The 19,538-nt window shown below is 36.9% G+C and overlaps 1 protein-coding gene across 10 annotated transcripts in view; it reads right to left on the reverse strand.

Moving 5' to 3' along the window:
* The window catches only part of Apc (APC regulator of WNT signaling pathway), a 127,334-nt gene that overhangs the window by 17,327 nt on the left and 90,469 nt on the right, over positions 1 to 19,538 (reverse strand). For 4 of the 10 annotated variants that reach the window (XM_074076954.1, XM_074076955.1, XM_074076960.1 and 1 more), the window contains 5 exons: positions 10,605 to 10,703; positions 6,844 to 7,222; positions 5,102 to 5,197; positions 3,805 to 3,858; positions 36 to 175 (listed from right to left, as the gene is read on the reverse strand). In XM_074076954.1, coding sequence (XP_073933055.1) covers positions 36 to 175; positions 3,805 to 3,858; positions 5,102 to 5,197; positions 6,844 to 7,222; positions 10,605 to 10,703 — 768 coding nt within the window. The remainder of the gene's footprint in view (positions 1 to 35; positions 176 to 3,804; positions 3,859 to 5,101; positions 5,198 to 6,843; positions 7,223 to 10,604; positions 10,704 to 19,538) is intronic. The other 6 variants (XM_074076961.1, XM_074076962.1, XM_074076963.1 and 3 more) reach the window with 3 other exon arrangements.

Here is a 19,538-nt window from a genome sequence, read left to right on the forward strand (position 1 = left end):
GTTACCTTAAGAAATAGATCTTATAAAAAACATACCTTGTTGGCAACATCTCCAAAAGTCAAGTTTGTCAAAGCCATTCCAGCATATCGTCTTAAAGTAATACTGTAGTGGTCATTAGTAAGCCCATACATCTCACAGTCCACTTGCAATAATTCTGCAATGGCCTGTAGTCCCCCTAATTTAAAAAGGGCAAGAGGAAAAAGATAATCTAAAATGAAAAAAATTGGTATCAAGTTGGTAACGTAAATATTAGGTAAAGAAATCTTAAAAATGAGAATATGTGGTTTAAATTTGCCTTTGGAATTATAAGCTATAAAAACTTACAAAGGACTTTTGAGTAATACCTTAATAAAGTACAACTGACAACTATTCTGTTTTCTGCCAGTGTCTCCACCCTCCAGCCCTTTGCTTTACTGAATGAAATAACTATTACCTTTCTATTGCACATATACTATACCTTGCCAATAATGAAGAAGGCTATTTTCTAGCACTAGGTTTTCCTGAACATAAACAGAAAAAGGCAGCTTATTTTTATTATTAGGGCTTTACTCATACACTGAGGTCTAATTACTTTATTTTTTATTTTTAAAATTTTTTGGGTTTGCTTGGACTCAGGGCCTTGAGCTTGCTAGGCAGGTGCTCTACCACTTGAGCCATGTCCCCAGCCCATACTTTATTTTCTCCCTCTCTAATACTTACTCTTAGGAACAGTGAGACTTTTAAATAAAATCATACGAAGCAGAGCTTATTTGTGCATGAAAATTATCTGTTCAACTTATTACTAAGTTCTATAGCTACTTACTGTATCTTAAAAAAAATTCTTACTTTTCTTTGATAATACCAAATATCAATGATACTAGGATTCAGTATTTTCTTTCTCCCTGATTCTTACCATGGGGTATGCTCAACAATGCCCACAGCAGTCAACACTAGGAAGTCAGAGAGGAAAACAAAGGGAAAGGAAAGGGAAAGACAATACAGGAAGGGCTTTAAAAAAAAAATGATGTAAACTGGTGAGGAAGTAAACAAAAGAAAGATAAAAATGCATATGACACTACTAAAATAGTCATCATTAAACATTAATCATAATGGGACTTAGGACTTTTTTTGTAATAGAGGAGTGGTTCCGACAGAAAAAAAAAGATGACTATAGACAGGAAACTCCATAGTCCATACAGTAAGCCCACATAGTCAAGTCATTAATCTGAAAGAGGACCAGTACATTAATATTTTTATAAATGATCTGGGAGGATCAGCATATAGAAATTTTTTTAAGTTCACAAAACTAAGTTCCATCTTGAGGCAAGAATTCTAGATCAAGGGATTTAACTGTAAGAAGATTCATGCAAATCTTATGACTAGAAGAAATGACAGATGACTTTGAAGTTAGATAAGTAAAAATTAATCTAAAAAAATCCAAACTACATTTGGGAAGATTTTCTCCTATCTGTTTGTGATAGTGGAAAAATATATAGTCAGTGAACTAAAACAAGTCAATATCTTTATGGAGCTCACAGACAAGAACAAAGATAAATATTCAAAACTAGTTTTAATGTGATGGTTTGTGAGAAGCTCAAGTGGACTTAGTTTAGACCTGGGGTGGGGAGAGGTCCCAAGAAAAAGGCTGAGGAAATAATGCTTAAGGTGAGACTTAAAGGATGATTAAGTAAAATAAGTAACTGCATTCCAGGCAGAGGAAACAGTATGTGTTAAGGGCCCTTAGGATTGAAATATAAATCAACAAGAGAGCCACAAGATGAGGTTACAAAAATGGGCAGAAACCAGATCATGTAAGACTTTCTGTGCTATGTTAAGAATTTTAACAATTTTAGAATAATCAGTGTACATTCTAAATAGGCTACTATGGATCTGGCGTGCAGAATGGATTATGATTGGAAGTAAAGAGAGAAATAGGACATAATATTAGAGAACAAGAGACAATGGTGCCTTGTATCACTGAAAAGATGGGATGAAAAGAACAGTAACTGGAGATATACTTATTAAGCAGAATTAAAGTGCTTAGTTACTAGATAGAGGGGATAAGGATGGAGTACTGGATGACTTATAGTTTGAACAACTAGGTTGATTAAGATGCCAAAAGGAACCATGGAAGAGAGAGAGTTGGGGATGGAGGAGGTAACAAATTTAGTTAGTGATAGGTGAGTTAGAAGTGTCTGGAACTCATCTTAAGATGTTAGATAAGCAGTATGAAAATATGTCTAGAATGTAAAAGAGGGAACTTGTTTTGAGATGTAAATTAAAAAAAAAACACTAACTAAATACTAACTCTAACATAGTAACTGAAGCCTTTGGAGTGGATGATACAGCACAGGGACAGAAAAAAAAGAGTCTAAGACAAAATAAAGGAGAAGCCAGTAGTATAACTGAGAATTTTGACCCAGGATATTGACAATGGAGTCACTGTAGACCCAGCTCAGGTCTATGGCTCAGGATACTGATGAGATCCCCAAATGCTGAGTATAATGAAGCAAAGTATCAATATAGACATAAAGCAAACTATGCTTTATTTCACATAAATTCTTGTCTTATGTAGCAATATCTGGAATACTTTCTTAAGAAAGGTAAAATGCATCTAAAGGTTCCAAGAAAGCAATAAAGTGTCAAAGAGTTGAGTACTCATATGTGGAAAAACTAAAAAATTCAGAACTTGATTCTGAAAACAAAGACTGAAGAAGGATATGGTGGATGGCAACAAAACTAGGAAGAATGAGGCTAATGAAGAAAACAAGCATTTAGTAAAATTTAGAGTATCAGATAAGAGAGAATCCTTTATGATTTCAGGCAAATAAAAAATACTTCAGTGAATTTTGAGGCAAAGGTTAAAACTACAGGTTAAAATTATAAGTGGGTTCACTGAAGTATGATGCAAATTCATGGCTTATAGAATAAAAAATTGGTTGCCCTACCCAAAATCAGGATGTTTTAATGCCAAGATGATGAGATGAGCATGTCCTTCTATGTTTTTTCTTGGTGTCTATGTTAGAAAATAATGCTCTAGATGAACCTAATTATTATCAAATATGGGATCTCATAACCTTACAGATAATGGAGGACCAACTGCTTCAGGTAATATGAAACAGAATTCTCAATTTAGATTTTTTATGAAGACTAAGAGTCTTGAAATGCCCCATTCTAAAATAAATCTTAGGGGTCCAACATCAATATTTATATATATCTATGTTCCACAAAGTTTCCTGACCATAAGCATCACTTGGGTTGTTCATTAAATGTCATTTGGCTCCTCCCCTGAGGATTCTGCTTACCACAGGGCCAGATAATTTTTACATATGGCTTGACAAGTGCCTCTGGTGATGGTTATGACCTAGAAATTTTGTGAAATACTAATGCAAATAAATCATGAGTTCCTTAGAAGACGGGACTAAGATGTCTTAGTCATTAGAAAATTCTAGTGCCTAGCAAAGATAGACTTGAGAACTAATATATATACATCATTGATGTTATAGTATAAAACTTCCAATACTAACAGATAAAACCTAAATGACCTTCATAGTTGTAGATCTTCATATATGTACAAATGGCAGTCCAAGCTAACCGGGCTTAACAATTTCCCTTCACCTCACTGGGACTTATTTTTTCCCTATTCCTTACTGTCAAATATCTATGCTATCTTACACTATCTCTCCCCATCCCACCCCTGAATCCACAAACCTTAACCCTCCTTTTGCCCCAATGAGAATTTGGAGGCTAGGAGTGAGAGGAAGGTAACCCCTGTGGCTATGTCCCCAGCAGTCACACCCCCAGAGGCCCCATCCTGCTCCTCACCTGAAAGCCCCTGCCCTAGCTCCTGTGATGAAATGCCCAGGGTAGCCTTCCTACCTGAAGAAGGAAGAGGAACAAATACTGAGTCTAGGTTTTATTTTGAAATTCAGATGATTAATGTGTCAGTCCTAATCTATAGTCCATTGGAACATGGGAACATATAGAAAAACCTTTGTAATGTATTAAAATTGAATTTCCTGTTTATTAGTTTTATCCCTTTCTCATAATTATTAGCATTTAAAAAATTAAAATTTTCACAAATATTGAGATTGTACTGAGGAGGTGAGAACCTCGTAAGATTAACTGAGATTTCACAAATCCTGAGGGGAGGAAAGAGAATCAGGTGAGCCTGTGGGAAGCAAAGCGGGGCTGGAGGGCAGGCCTGAAATCTCAAAAGTACAGAGCCTCCCAAAGTGATGACTCTGAAAGAGACAACACTCACTTTTGGCTGTGTAGGTTCTCTGTGTTTAATAAGAGTATCATGACTTTATTACTTTTAAGATAAGTGATGAATGACAATGATGAGGGTGGTAGGAATATGAAGTGGGAGCTGGAATGTAATGTAACATAAACAGCACAAAAAGCAAGGGCACAGCTACATTAAGACAGAAGCTCAGGGGACAGTTCTTGCTTGTGGCAAACTACAGAAATCCAGTTCACATGAGTTGGCTCAGCATGATGCAATTTATAAGTATCACATGTGTAAAATGAACCTAGAAATCAACAAACAACCATTACATGAAAAATGGGGTGCGTTAATGCAGGTTATTTAAGGTTCAGTGTGTGTGGTAACAGGTACTTAAAGGATTAAATATTCCAAAATTTAATTTTTCTTTATTAACCAGTTTCAAAGATACCAGGATGAAAATCCAGGAAAATATTGATAACCATGAAGAGAAACAAAAACATTAATAATAACTCCTGCTGTTCATTAAAAAAAGTGATTAACAGATTCTTAAGGACATTGAAGTAACTATTTCAGAAATAATTCAGATTAATCTTTTCAACTGTCACACAGGATCTTCCTTGGCAGTAAGGACAAAGAGTAGTCCATTTGGTAATTTTAAAAATCCAAGTTAGTTTATAACAGGGTGGCAGTTTCTGTGATTCAGGACCCTTTTTCCACAGAAACTAGGGCACAGTGTTTTGTTATATGGAGGAAGCAGCTGAAAAGAAATTAGTTGCCTTATATCTCAAACTCATCAATGATCAAATAGCTCTTTTACTATAATGAATTTCTAACATGATTTAAAAATCCACCAGTATTTGTCTATGGCATTAAGAAACACTGTTGTCTTACCAAGTTCATTCATTGCATGTCTGTGCTCTTCATCAAATGAAAGTTTCATTAGAACACACACAGCAGGACAGATCTGATGTTCAACAGGAGCTGGCACTAAAAAATAAAATTAACATTAGCCACTTTATTTTGTTACTTCAAAGGCACTGATGTTTATTATACTTTAAAAAAGTATGCAGAAGCCATTTATGTATCTGTAATGTTTAGAAGTTTAGTGGATCAATAAATATTTGCTGAATGGATGAGCAAATACCACATATGTGGAACAGAAAACAAGTAAAGGGTTTTTCTGGGTTCTATAAAAATGTTTACTACTTATCTGCCTTAAGTCTTTTGTAGGTTTGTGCTACAACTCACATAAATCTAATTTAAAATGATGCTAACTATATGAAACAATAAGAACATTTTGGTATAAAACTGTTTAATTTTGTTTATAATTCCATTTAAAATATTTTTATGAGTGTGTGTTAAAAGCACATGGATGTGAACAAATATACTTATTAGAGAAAAGTTTACTACAAAGACAGATATACTAGATAGTAAAAAATTTAAAGGAAAATATGTCCAAGAAACTGTACATACACACTTAAACTTTGCTATGTGCAAGCTTTCAAAAATCATTGTTTGACATGAAATATTTTTTAGAAAGTATTTTTTCAGCAGTAAGACTGTCAGTCATTTCATAATTGTGGATAGCCAAATAAAACAATCCAGAAAGGCAATGTTCTACCACTGAAGTATTTTATTAGTTCCCCTCCTCACTAGGTAGATATAAAGGATCATCTCTGTTTTTTTGCCATTCTTAAAGTATCTTAGATTTTTAAATAATCATTATATTTAAGCTTAGTAAAAAATCTCTTACAGTTTCGTTAAGTCATGTCTCATCACCATCTGTTTTCCTGCTCCCCAAATCAATAGGTTGATGCAAAAGAATTATCTACTTGCCATCTGTGTTATGTATGAGTTCTTATTCACTGAAAGTATTACTTTATATACTTCTTTCTGTTGGTTCTTGGCTACTGGAATAAAGCTGTGTCCTCTAGGCACCCACTTCCTTATGTTCCCTGCTCCTGAGGGAGAGGGGCTAGTGGCTAAGGGTCTCTTCCTGAGCAAAGTCAGTAACTGGGGTGCAATTGCCTGGAGCAAGCAGGCACAGTAAGAAGAGTGCTGAGCTGAGAGTCAGCTTATTTGACCTTCCTGGCTCTACCACTTATTAGCTGTGCAGCCATAGGCATCTTTTATATGCTCTAACTTTTGTTTGCCAAATGGAAATGACAGTATCTTCTCTCTTTACAAGGTTGTGAGGATCTAAAAACAACAGGCAGAATGTGTCCACTGAATACTGACTGGTATGTGAATGAAGACATTATAGCTTGGTCACTAGTAGCTGGAAGAACTTTTGTAAAGTTACTTTCCTGAGCTTCATCTATGGAATGAAAGAATTAGGGCAACCTAACTGCTCACACTTCTTTTTTTTTTTTAGCTCTATTAAGTTTTGACTCTATAAATTTCTATTAACTTGTTGGTCATTTTTGGTTACACAGTGGTGTACATAACATTTTCCTGTGTTAATTTTTTCCCTAGAGAAATACAAACTTAAGTTTTAAAATTGCAGCATATATAATTAATATGATTTTCCTCCTCCATTTATAAAGACAATGTATTACTTAAAAATTTTTAAATCTAGAACTTTTACATTTGCTTTGAAACATGCACTGTGATGTATGCTATAGAGAACATACTTGGATTTTTGTCCTGGTCCATGCCTTGTTCATGGGCTTCCTGCCACTCCCAACAGGTTTCACAGTATGCTCGTATCTGTTCCAAAAGATGAAGGACTCGGATTTCACGCCTGCCTCTCTTGTCATCAGGCTGTGAGTGAATGATGTTGTGGAGTGCTGCACTGGCCCTGGCCCGAGCCTCTTTACTGCCCCGGGAATTTCCCAACAATACAGAGTCTTTGTCATTGCCATGTAAAAGCTGGATGAGGAGAGGAAGACATCCAGACTGTCGCATGGATATACAGCTGTCTTGGGAGCTAGACATAGCTAGCAAAGTTCGTGACATATCATCCTTATCATGAGTACCAAGCATTGACAATAATGAATACACCATTTCCACCTGTGGGCCAAATGAGTTTAGAAACAAAATTATGACTTTAATATCTGAAAGTCAAAACTAATGAAGTGATGGATGGGATATTTATTGTAACTCATTAAAAATAAAACAAAACATCTTTCCAGGATGAGGTAATGAGGGTTATTTCAAAATAACATCCACAATTTATGTGAATAAATAATAGTAATGGCATTATACAGTGTTCAAAGAGAAAATAGGTTTTTGCATACTTATATTGCTATTTGTCTAGATCAGCTGGTGGCAATCCACTGACTATGAGTGAAAATCTCTCACACACACATGCACATACAGAACAATGTGCTTTTTCTAAATTGCTTATATGATTTTAAATTATTTTACTTCATTTTATCCAGAACTATAATCAATAAATAGAAAACATTTTGCAACAATCATTACTTACTAAATATCAATTCTCAGCAATCATTAGTCTTATTAGATTATAATTGTTTTATTTCTGGAATATGATTTCTCCCTTATCATGTAAAAATACTGTGACATAAAAAAGAAAAACACAGCAGAGTGTAGTGGTCCACACTTATAATCCTAGCTATTTGGGAAGTAGAAATTGGGAGGATCATGGTTTGAGGCCAGTTCAGGTAAAAAGTTAGCAAGAGCCCATCTCAACAAAAAAGCCTTGTATGGTGGTATATATCTGTAATCCTGGCTTTGTGGGAAGCATAGGTAGGAGGCTTGCAGTCTAAGGCCAGCCCTGGGTAAGAAAGTATAAGACCCTATCTGAGAAACATCTAACGCAAAAAAAGGGCTGAGGATGCAGCTCAAGCAGTAAAGCGCCTGCCTAACCTAGCAAGCATAGGTCCAGAGTTCATATTACAGTATTGCCAGTCCCTCACCCTCCGCCCCCCCAAAAAGAAAGAAAGAAAATGCCAGGATTAAATAAGGAGTGACAAGGTCAAAATCTGGAGTGCATTTTCTTTTCCAAAAAAGCAACTGATAAGCATTAGTTACTACTCTCTAACATTAAATTCTAAGGATTTGCTTAGAAGTAGATTAGAAAACAACACCCAGTCATCCTGGATTATCATTAATTTCATTTCAATGCTAGAGGCTATAATATAAAAGTGGAAGGTACCGCATATAGAACGTGTCATCTCTATAAATCAGTGGTTTTCCACAGGGCCAATTTTTTCCTTTTCTTTTTTTACACAGGACTGGCATTTGAACTCAGGGCCTCACACTTGCTGGGCAGTGCTCCTCCATCACTTTTTTTGTGTAATCCTAGCCACTCAGGAGGCAGAGGTCAGGAGGATCACGGTTTGAAGCCAGACCAGTGAAATAGTTAGGGATTTTCAAGATAGGGTCTTGTGAACTATTTGCCCAGGCTGACTTTGAACCCCAAACAACAACACAGAGTCTTTGTCATTGCCATGTAAGAGCTGGATAAGGAGAAGAAATCAGGGGCAATTTTGCCCCTATCAGACATATTTGGCTACATCTTAAGAGTCATTTTGGTTGTAACAGTTATGCAGCCAGAGTGCTAAACATCTAGTGGGTAGAGACCAGGGATGATCCTTAACATCCTATAGTGCAACGAAGAATTATGTGGCCAGTAGTACTGAGGTTGAGAAATGCTCAAAGTATAAACACATACGTTTTTAGATATGAAAGTTTTAGGAGAGCAGCATAGGACTGTGGATAAATGAGTTTTCATCAGACCTAGGTTTAAATTTTGGCTCCACCACTTAAAAGCAGCTTTCCGATGCTAGTTCATTTACTTGATTTCTCTGAGCTTTGGTTTTCTGAGTTGTAAAATGGAGTAGTTTACCTAACTAACAGAGCTTTCTCTGTGAAGGTGAATTGAAATAATACCTGCACAGGACCATAGCTGGCATTCAAAACACATAGTAAAGCCTTACTATTATAATGCACGAATCACCTCAAAAGGAAATGGCATTATAACTGCCAGTGCTTGCACACCAATAATATTGAATATCAGATATTTTCTTCATAGTCAATACTATGTGTTGATGTTGAACAAATTTGGTCAGCTCCAGATTTAATTAATTACATTAAGAGATCCCTGAACATTTTTTTTAGAGGTACAAAAGTACTTCACAATGTGTTTGAGAAGATTAGAGATAATATATATAAAACTCCTATCGCACTTATAGGCATACAAGAGATCCCTATAGTAACTATCATGGATTACGAAAGGATTAAGCCTCATATTAACAATATCATTGATTATTCTAAAGTCCATTTCATAAATCGACATTAGTTATTTCAATGTGTTTCCTAAGAGTTGTTATATTAAAGAGTATGCAGATATGCTATGATGACAATGGAATTTAGAACTAACTGAACACATATCACTTAGTAACATTAGAATTTCATTTTAACCAATATAATATTAAAGCGTCTGGCTTTAAAATGATAATAAAATAATTATTTTCTTTTCAAACATTTCCTACCCCCCATCCTAAAATATTTGCTAACATCTGAGATCACCTAAGAAAGCTCACTCATCAGCACTTGCTAAAATTCAACGTCAGTAATTTTTCCATCCATTTCAATAAACATTTATTAAATACTCATTGTATGAAGACATTGTATTCACTGCTGAAAAAGACATAGAAAAACAGCCCCAGCCAGGTATCTCTTGGTTATTTGGGAGGACCTTGACTTTAGGAATGCTCAGGCAAAAAGTTAGCAAGATCCCTTCTCAACAAACAAGTTGGGTATGGTGGTGCACACCTGTGATCCCAGCTGTGCAAAAGGCTGTGGGTCGGAAGTTTGTGGTCTGAGGTCAGCCCTTGGAAAAACCCAAGATCCTACCTGAAAATTATCTAAAGCAAAAAAAAAGGCTGAGGGTGTGGCTCAAGTGATAGAGCACTCGCCTAACCAGAGTAAGGCCCTAAGTTCCAACCCAATTACTGCCAAAAACCCTAGTCCTGTTTTCCAAAAGAGAGCTGCATACAAATTGTTAGTGGTTCAAAGGAGCTGGTAAATGAATTGCAGGGGAGGTAAGAGGACCTTGGGATTAAAAACTGTTTTGTGAAGAAGCAAAGCCCAGGAGGAGTTCAGAAGGCTGCCTGTGATTGTGACTGCAGAGAGTGGTAATATGCTGCTGTAGATGGTCTGCTACAGGCAGTCACGGGGAGTGGTTAGGAACTAAGCCAGTTTGGCACTTAAGATGCTTGCAGAAAAGTGGATAATGAGGCTGAAAAAGAAATTAACTAACTAAAATGTGGCAGTTTTTATAATTCTCATTTTCCTTGTTTATATTTCTTTGTATAAAGATATCTTTTCTTTGATACTGAGTGAGAATTCTCTAGAAAATATACATGAAGAATGTCTTAGCAAAGTATTCACAGTATTAGCAAATGAGACTGTAATCTTCTGTTACCTTGGTTCCCAGGTGACTTGTCAGCCTTCGAGGAGCAGAGTGTGTACTACTAGAACTCAAAACACTGGCCGTTTCATGATCCATTCGTGTAGTCAAACTCTAGAAATTAAGTAAACGAGAGTGTAATATAGATGACAAATGTAGGTAACTTCATGAGAAGGTGCTCCAAGTAAACAAATAGATCAAATTATGACCACTATAACTGCTCAAAATGAATATTTATTTATTTGTTTATTTTTGGTGCTAGGGACTGAAAACAGTGCTTTGCCCATGCTAAGCATGCACTCACTCTACCACTGAGTTGCACCTCTATCCCAAAATGAGTATTTTTATCTATAAACATATTAAGTATATTTTAGAAAAGAACTAAAACAAAAGGAGATCTTGTATGAGAGTTCAACTCCACAAATGTGGACCAGATATTGAAGAAATTTTAGAGAAATAGTCTTTCACAAAGTAAAAGAAACAAAATCATATTAAGCTAAATGTAAATCAACTGATAGAAAATGGATTTTTGAACTCTGAAATGCTCCAAACTGCCAAAAAAACTATATGTGAATTTGGGATAGACCAATTTCTCCAAGATCTCCATTTAGAGAAGGCTCACTGAAACTTCCATTGGAGAAAGATGAAAAAACAAGTAATTGCAGTGTGATATGATATAACCCCATAGCAGAACGATGTATAAAACACCCAGGGAAAATAGGAAGAAGCAATTACCCACTAAGGGACTATGAAAGGCTGCATTACATTAAATAAGCAACATTAACGTAGGCCTTTAAGTCTGAAGTAGGAGACTGATGGAAGATCCTGTGCAAAGGTACAAATAAGGAGAGCATGGAGTGTTCTAATGTGGACTGAAGACCAGGTGTACCTCTGCTGGTTCCAATTGTCTTTCAGATATAGATACTTTGGCTAATTTGAGAAGGGGGTGTGGCAAAGAGAAAACCACTATGGGAATAATAGGTTATGTGGAATGAGCTGGTACTGCCTTACTCCGTAGGGCACAAAGGGAAGAATGAGTCAGGATCTCTTAATGTACTCTATTTCCTGAAATTTTGGAACCCACAAACCTTGTAATTTCCTTTTATGTGTAAGGTTCACTTTGGGTGACATGTTAGAAAGCTAGCAACTTTTAACTGTTCACCTGCTAACTTCTATAAGGTTAAACAACATAGACAGTCATTAACAATGTGTTCCTTGGTGATTAATCAGGATTCTAACAGTAATAATTAAATCTTCATGCAGAGATTTCTGAATTTATTATAAATAAAATCCTTAAAAAAGGAATACTCCAAAGCTCCTGGGTTTGAACTCAGGGCTTCACACTTGTTAGGCAGGTGCTCTACCACTTGAAAGCCTACAGCCCCAACGCTCATTTTTAAGAGGGTTGCTTAGAATTTCTGTTCAAGTCACATCATAGGCCAAGGTTAGGTTTTCCTGACTGATCTGAAAAAAACCACATTTTTGGTTGTCATTAAATGCATCATTAAAAGAAACATTTGGTCAAAATTCATTTCTGTGTTCACTTAAAATGGGTAGATTTTACTGTATGTTAATCATTCCTCAATAAATTTGATTTTTAATATCATCATAGAAGTTTTTAAAACATCCCCACATAAAGTCATAAAAATATACTTACACAGGGAACTCTAAGTTGAATCTAAGACACTCATACAGAGTCTAGAATGGCTGTGGTTCTGACACTCTTCATACTGGTTAGTCCTCTAGGGATATTTCCCAATTTAGAGGGTGAAGACTTGTCTCGTGTCTCTTTCCAAGGTTACCAGCTACTGAGTGCTGCTAGCTTGGTCTTTCAATTCACATGCAACCAAACAACAAATATTGACTGAGCTTCTTCTACTTTCCAGGTAGTATGCTAGTCACTAAGGATATAAATGAAGAAGACATTCCTATCTTCACTACATATATAGAGTGTACACTGGGAGGTCAACATGTAAATATATGGTAGTTAAGTGCTATGACAAAAACTGTGTGAACAAAATAGGAAGGTACATAAGTATACCTGGAGAGTACAGGGAAAGTTTCCTGAAAAAAAAAAAAAAAGTGGTATTTGATTTTGGATTTGAAGTGTGAGGAGGAATTTAGCCAATAAAAAGAATGAGAGATTAGCTAGAAGGCAGCCCAAACAAGAGGTAGAGACATAAGCAAAGGTCAGAAGAACATGGTGTATTTATGTGTGTGTGTGTGTGTGTGTGTGTGTGTGTGTGTGTGTGTGTCAGTGGGGGGGGGGTGGATAAGGAAGAATTAACAATAAATGTGGAAATAAAGATCTTACTCTGGTTGTAATAAACAGGATAGATTTGAGAGGCCAAGACTCGGTCAAGAGAATAGTTTCAGTGATTTTTAAGTAAATAGAGGCAAAGGACCTTTCTTGGTCTATAGTAAGAGAATGACTGCTTCTCCTGAAGCAAACATACTGTCTTCGAGGATGTCTTTTAAACAATTTTTTAGAAACTGTTTATAGGCATCCTTTAAGATAGCTCCCAGTGACCGTTGCTTCCTGGTATTCACACCCTTATGTGATCCCTTCCTCTTGGGTCTAGGCTAGATGTAGAGATTTCCTCTAGTGACTAGAACGCGATGGAGGGGATAGGAAGGGACTTCTAAGGCAGGTTATAAAGGCTGCAGCTGCCATATTGTGAACTGCCCTGTGGAAAGGCCCAGGTGGCAAGGAATTTATGTTTCTGGCCAATAGCCAATGAGTACCGGAGGCCTGCCAACAGCTATAGTATATGAGTGAGCTTAGAAGCAGATCTTTCCCTGGTTAAGCCTGGGGATGATTATATCCTCAGCCAACACCTTGACTGCAGCCTTGTGAGAGACCATGATGCATAGAAACAATAGTAAGTTTCTACTATAGCTATTACATTTGGGTTAATTTTTTATCAGCAATACATAACTAATAAATTATTTGAAACAAAAGGAAAACAGTCGGTTAAATTATGAAATAAGGAAAATCCTATTTCCATGACAAAATATATTCGACATTGACTTCAGTGTAGACACTAAATCTTTGTGTTTTTTTTTGGTGGTACTGGGGTTTGAACTCAGAGCCTACACCTTGAGCCACTCCAACAGCCCTTTTTTGTGATGGGTTTTTTTGAGATGGAGTCTTGAGAATTACTTGTCTGGGCTGGCCTTGAACTGTGATCCTCCTGACCTCTGCAGCCTGAGTAGCTAGGATTAAAGGTATGAGCCACTGGTGCCTGGCTAAACACTAAATCTTTAAGTTTTAGTCTTAATATCTTCCTGTGTAGTTCCTTGACTCTGAGGCACTCCCCACTCCACCAATCTAGTTAACTAGAAATTTAGATGCATTTGTTTTAAGGCAACATCAAGAAGATAGTCCTATACCACACTCTTTGAGCCTAGAACTTGGAATCTGAGAATCCTTTTTGGGACTTATTATTAATGTAACACTTGAACCAACTTCTTTCACAGGTATCAGTTTCTCTACCTATAAGAAGTCATAACTTCTGAAGAACTGTTTTCCACCAAAACTCGTGACTAAATTCTGAAGAAACTTGAGAGTGTGATTAACACTCTCACTAAATCTGTTATGTTACACATCCTTGAATTAGGCTTGCTCAAGCTTTTCAAAGATATTAAGTTTTTTGCTATATTACTATCAACTCTCAGTTCCAAACTGTGTGAGGCCCTGTGTCCCATTCTCTATCCAACCCTCCTGTAAAATACATTCCATGAGTCATAAATATGCATATACTCCCAACTTTTCACTTTGTCTCCTGTACTTGCCAGCCTTCTTTAAAATGACTATGATATCCAGTGCACAGATCTTTTTACATATTCCAGCTTAGATTTCTTGTGGCCCATCATCTATAATTCACTTGATAGCCTTCGATAGCTTTGTCCCTGGAAACACCGTAATTATAGATGAATCAATTCTCTTTCTTCCTCCTCTCCTCTCTTCTCCTCTTTCTCTCTTCTTTTCTCTCCCCTTCCTCCCCTCCCTACCAAAAAACCAATAACGGCTTGACATGTACTGCTAGGCAGCTTTTGAGAAATATGAGTATGTGAAAACTACTCAATTTGCTAGGATGCTACCCATATGCATTTATGGTCTTTAGCACACCTAGACCTCACTGCTACACCCATAATCCACGTATTTTCTAGTCAGTTCTCCTTTCTTTCCTTATAGTGAGTATTCCTGATATGTCTTATTTTGTACAAAATTAAACTCTTTTCTATCTCTCAGCACATATAATTTTCCTTCTAGTTTATAGAGAACTATAAGCCAAGAGACAAAATTCCTTCAACTTCTTGCTCCCAGACCAATAAAATTACCTGCACACACAACCATCTCCAACTTTTGCTGTTACATCAGCAATTACCCTCCTCCTTGCCATTTGTGTGCTCTGGATCTTTTCTCTCTGCATTTCTTTTTGTTCTTATTGATCTTCAGCCCTTTTTTCTACTAGCTCTTTCCCATCAACATTCAAATGTGCTTACTTCTTTTATCCTCAAAAAAAAAAATCTCCAAATTTTCACTCAAACCTGTAGTCTACTTCAGTTAATGGCCTTTTTTCTCTTGGGCAGATCGCACCAACAGTTTTTTTAGTTAGCTAAAATTGTTTGTCTTTGACTTTTTAATTTTACATGTAAGCCTCAACTCACTCCAACAGATATACTGGAGAAAAAAGCCAATGAAATTGCTCCTGCTAACATCAGCAATAAACTTATTCATTTGGGAAACCCATTGGAAAATTTTCAGCTCTCATTGCAATGGTGGACTGTTAACTGCTTCTTCCTGTTTTTTGGAATACGATTTTCCATTGCTTTGGCATTTTAGGCCTGTCTCTACCTTCTTACTATATGCTCAATGGGGATGCAAAGATCTTCCATAGCTTCATATTCTTTACCTTTCTCCTCAATTCCAAACCCAAATATCTAATAGCCTACCTGACATTTCCACTCTGATGTCTCAGACCTAACAGCTTTAAACTTAGTATTTTCAAAACTAGTCATTATTTTTCCTCATCAAATTCCTCATGGTGTTAAAACTAAATTGCATTACTATCCTTTTAGTTGCCTACAATAGGAACCTGGGAGTCATTCTTTATTTCTTCTTTCTTAGCTCCATACTTACCCTTCAGACCTTGGTAGATTCCATTTCCTAAATATTGTAAGATACTCAGATATTCTCAGACCACCATCATTTACTGACATTACTGTACTTACTTTGTCCAATCATCCTTTAGGTGTCAAATTAATTTCCAACGCTCTCCAGGACCAACTTCATCCTAAATTAAACTATGTTTAGTTTTAGGTTTCTACTACATGTTCCTGTAGCCCTACATACTTGTCCTCTCACAGTATTTAACACATTTTTGGAAACTGCTTGTAGTCTTATGGTTTATAAGCTTCTTAAAGAAAAGGTAGCACATACCTAGCTTACTAGGGTGGAGAAGTCAGTACAATGCAGATGCGTAGTAAACAGATGTTGAATATTGACAAATGAGTTTTGTATCATGTAAATCAAAGGGGTGGGGGAAAACATTAACATTAAAGCAAAAACAGACTTGGGAGTAAAGAGCCTGAGATAAATGACTGGAGGGAATCCCTCAAGTCCACATTAGAATCAGTCTCTTGTCTTGAATGCCATGACAGGAATTCAAATGTCTGTTGAGGAAGACAGATTGACTACAACTGGTAATTATACTGAGCAAAAGTTGTGATACTGTCTACTTTAAATATACTTGGCTAGGTTAGAACCTCCCTTCTACTTTCCTGATTACTCACTTTATTTATTTGAGTTTTTAATAATTTTTTTTTTTTTGCGATAGTCTCCATGTTGCCTAGACTGGCCTCAAACCCTGTGCTCAAGCAATCTTTCTGCCTCAGCCTTCCAAGTAGCTGGAACTATAGATGCATACTACCACACATGGCTTCTGCTTGCTTACTTTAGAAAGTAAATCAAAAGGGTCCCACTACAAATATAGTAGCAGCCTCCAACTCATTGTGAAACCTAGTAGATGAGTGGAAAGATGCAAACATTTTCTTTGATTTGTTTGGTAACAATTGCAAGGAGTAATCAAATAGTAAATGAGAAATTTCTCTTTATGGAAGTGTTCCAACTAATTCTACAACCCCTAACAAATGAATAGCTCTAGGTATTATTAATGGCTGTCAATATCACAAAAAAGGAGATGAGATGTTATATGCTTCCTAATAGAAGACCATCATATTACCTATGAAAGTTGTGCAAAAAAAAAAAAATTAAAATAAAAAGGTAGACTAGAGAAGGGATCCAAGATGGCAACTAGGGTATAGAAGCAGATAGTGTGAGCTCCACGAATTAAAAACCTTGCTGAGATGCTGGAGCCACACTTGGCAGAAATAAAGCACCAATGAGAATCAAAACTTCGATACCCTGAACTCCTAGCCCGTGGAAGGCTTCTCTACGCCACCTTACACTGAGAAAACAGGACTGCTGCTGCTGCCAGCCACCAGCTCCCAACCTGCTTGGTAGACATTTGGCAGACCAAACAGGAGAGCGCCAGCCACCCCTGGGATAAACCAGCATAGCTCCCTGGGCAGACTAACCCCCAACCCCTGCAAAAAGAAACAACTCCCCCCCAAAAAACTGAACAATAAACAAGGGACTGAAAACTAGCACACAGCAGAGGGGGCGGGAACTCTGAAAGTGCACCAGAGAAGGGGGGAGGGGCAAAGAGTTGATCTCCCCAGGAACTTTCAGTAAACAAAGGCTGGAAAGGCAGGAGGGCTGACAGCAGGCTGGTGATAAGCCACTGCCTGAAGTAGGGCAGGGAGTGGACCACAAAGTTCACCTCCTGAGCCAGTGAGCAACACCCAAATTCAAATGGCCCTGCAAAATTGAAAAACAGTGAAGGATCACAACACGCTGACAGCAGGGGGCCAGCTGACAGATCACTGACCTTGCCCCAGAGAAAGGGGGCGAGGTAAAGATACAAGCCCCCAGTAAATAAGCACAGTGAAAAGCCAACTCCAAAGCAGGACAGATGGTGAACCACAGAGCTGATCTCTAGAACCTGAGGACAACATGCAAACTTAAACTGCCACGCCTCACTGAGGGAGGAGCTGACCAAGCAGTTGCTGCTGAAAGACAGAAGAAAAAAACACTACCCAACCACCTAGCGAGACTATGACAGAGCTTCTGCTTAAATACCAACACCAGGACAGATGCTGAGGAGTAACACCAGAACTTAAACTAAGACTGAAATTCTATTGTTCCTGAACCTGTAGTTTCTTTTTTTTTTGTTCTTTGTTTGTTCATCTCTCCCCATTGGTATCTTTGGTTTGGTTTTTGTTGTTGTTGCTGTTAGTTTTATTATTGTGAATTAGTTAATACTAAATTACACCCAGACCAGGGACAGAAATAGCACACAAAAAACTTAGCTGAAAACCCAGTACAGCAACAAAACACAATTAAACCAAGGGAAAGAAAACAGTTGACTGAAACCACAAACTAGCTTATCAAGAACATAGTTGCTGGACAAGATCCAACACTACTTCATGATAAAAGCTCTAAGAAAACTAGGAATAGAAGGAATGTACCTCAACATTGTAAAGGCTATATATGAAAAACCTACAGCTAACATCATACTTAATGGTGAAAAACTAAAACTATTCCCCCTAAAATCAGGAAATGAGACAAGGGTGCCCACTATCCCCACTCCTATTCAACATAGTACTGGAATTTCTAGTCAGAACAATTAGGCAAGAAGAAGAAATAAAAGTAATACAAACAGGTAAAGAAACTGTCAAAATATTCTTATTTGCAGATGATACGATCCTATACATTAAAGACCCAAAAAACTCTACCCAAAAACTCTTAGACACCATAAACAGCTACAGCAAGGTGGCAGGATACAAAATCAACTTACAAAAATCATTAGCTTTTCAATATACCAACAACAAACAAACTGAGAAAGAATATATGGAAGCAATTCCATTCACAATAGCCTAAAAAAAAAAAAAATCAAATACCTAGGAGTAAACTTAACAAAGGATGTGAATGACCTCTATAAGGAGAATTACAAACTCCTGAAGAAAGATCTCCTGTGCTCATGGATTGGTAGAATCAACATAGTAAAAACGGCTATACTACCAAAAGCAATCCACATGTTTAATGCAATTCCCATTAAAATCCCAATGACATTCATCACAGAGATTGAAAAATCTACCCTAAAGTTCATTTGGAAACACAACAGACCGAGAATAGCCAAGGCAATACGCATGAAAAAGAGCAATGCTGGTGGTTATAACAAGACCTGACTTCAAACTATACTACAGAGTCATAGCAATAAAAACAGCATGCTACTGTCACAAAAACAGATATGAAGACCAGTGGAACAGAATAGAGGACCTGGATATGAATCCACACAGCTAAGCTGAACTTATTTTTGCCAAAGTTGTGAAAAACGTAAGATGGAGAAAAGACAGCCTCTTCAACAAATGTTGTTGGGAAAAGTGGTTATCTGCCTGCAAAAAACTGAAACTAGATCCATGTTTATCACCCTGTACTAGTATCAACTCAAAATGGATCAAGGACCTTTAATATCAGACCTGAAACTCTGAAATTAGTACAGAAAAGAGCAGGGAATACTTGGAAACAATAGGTATAGGCAAGGACTTCCTCAATAGAACCCCAGCAACTAAGCAACTAAGAGAAAGGATGGACAAATGGGACTACATAAAACTAAAAAGCTTCTGCATAACAAAGAAATGGTCTCTAAACTGAAGAGAACACCCACATAGTGGGAGAAAATATTTGCCAGCTACACATCAGACAAGGGACTGATAACCAGAATATACAGGGAACTCAAAAAACTAAACTCTCTCAAAATCAATGAACCAATTAAGAAATGGGCAACTGAACTTAACAGAACTTTCTCAAAGGAAGAAATT

This window comes from Castor canadensis, chromosome 6 (genome assembly GCF_047511655.1).
Source record: "Castor canadensis chromosome 6, mCasCan1.hap1v2, whole genome shotgun sequence".
NCBI classification, from domain to species: Eukaryota; Metazoa; Chordata; class Mammalia; order Rodentia; family Castoridae; genus Castor; species Castor canadensis.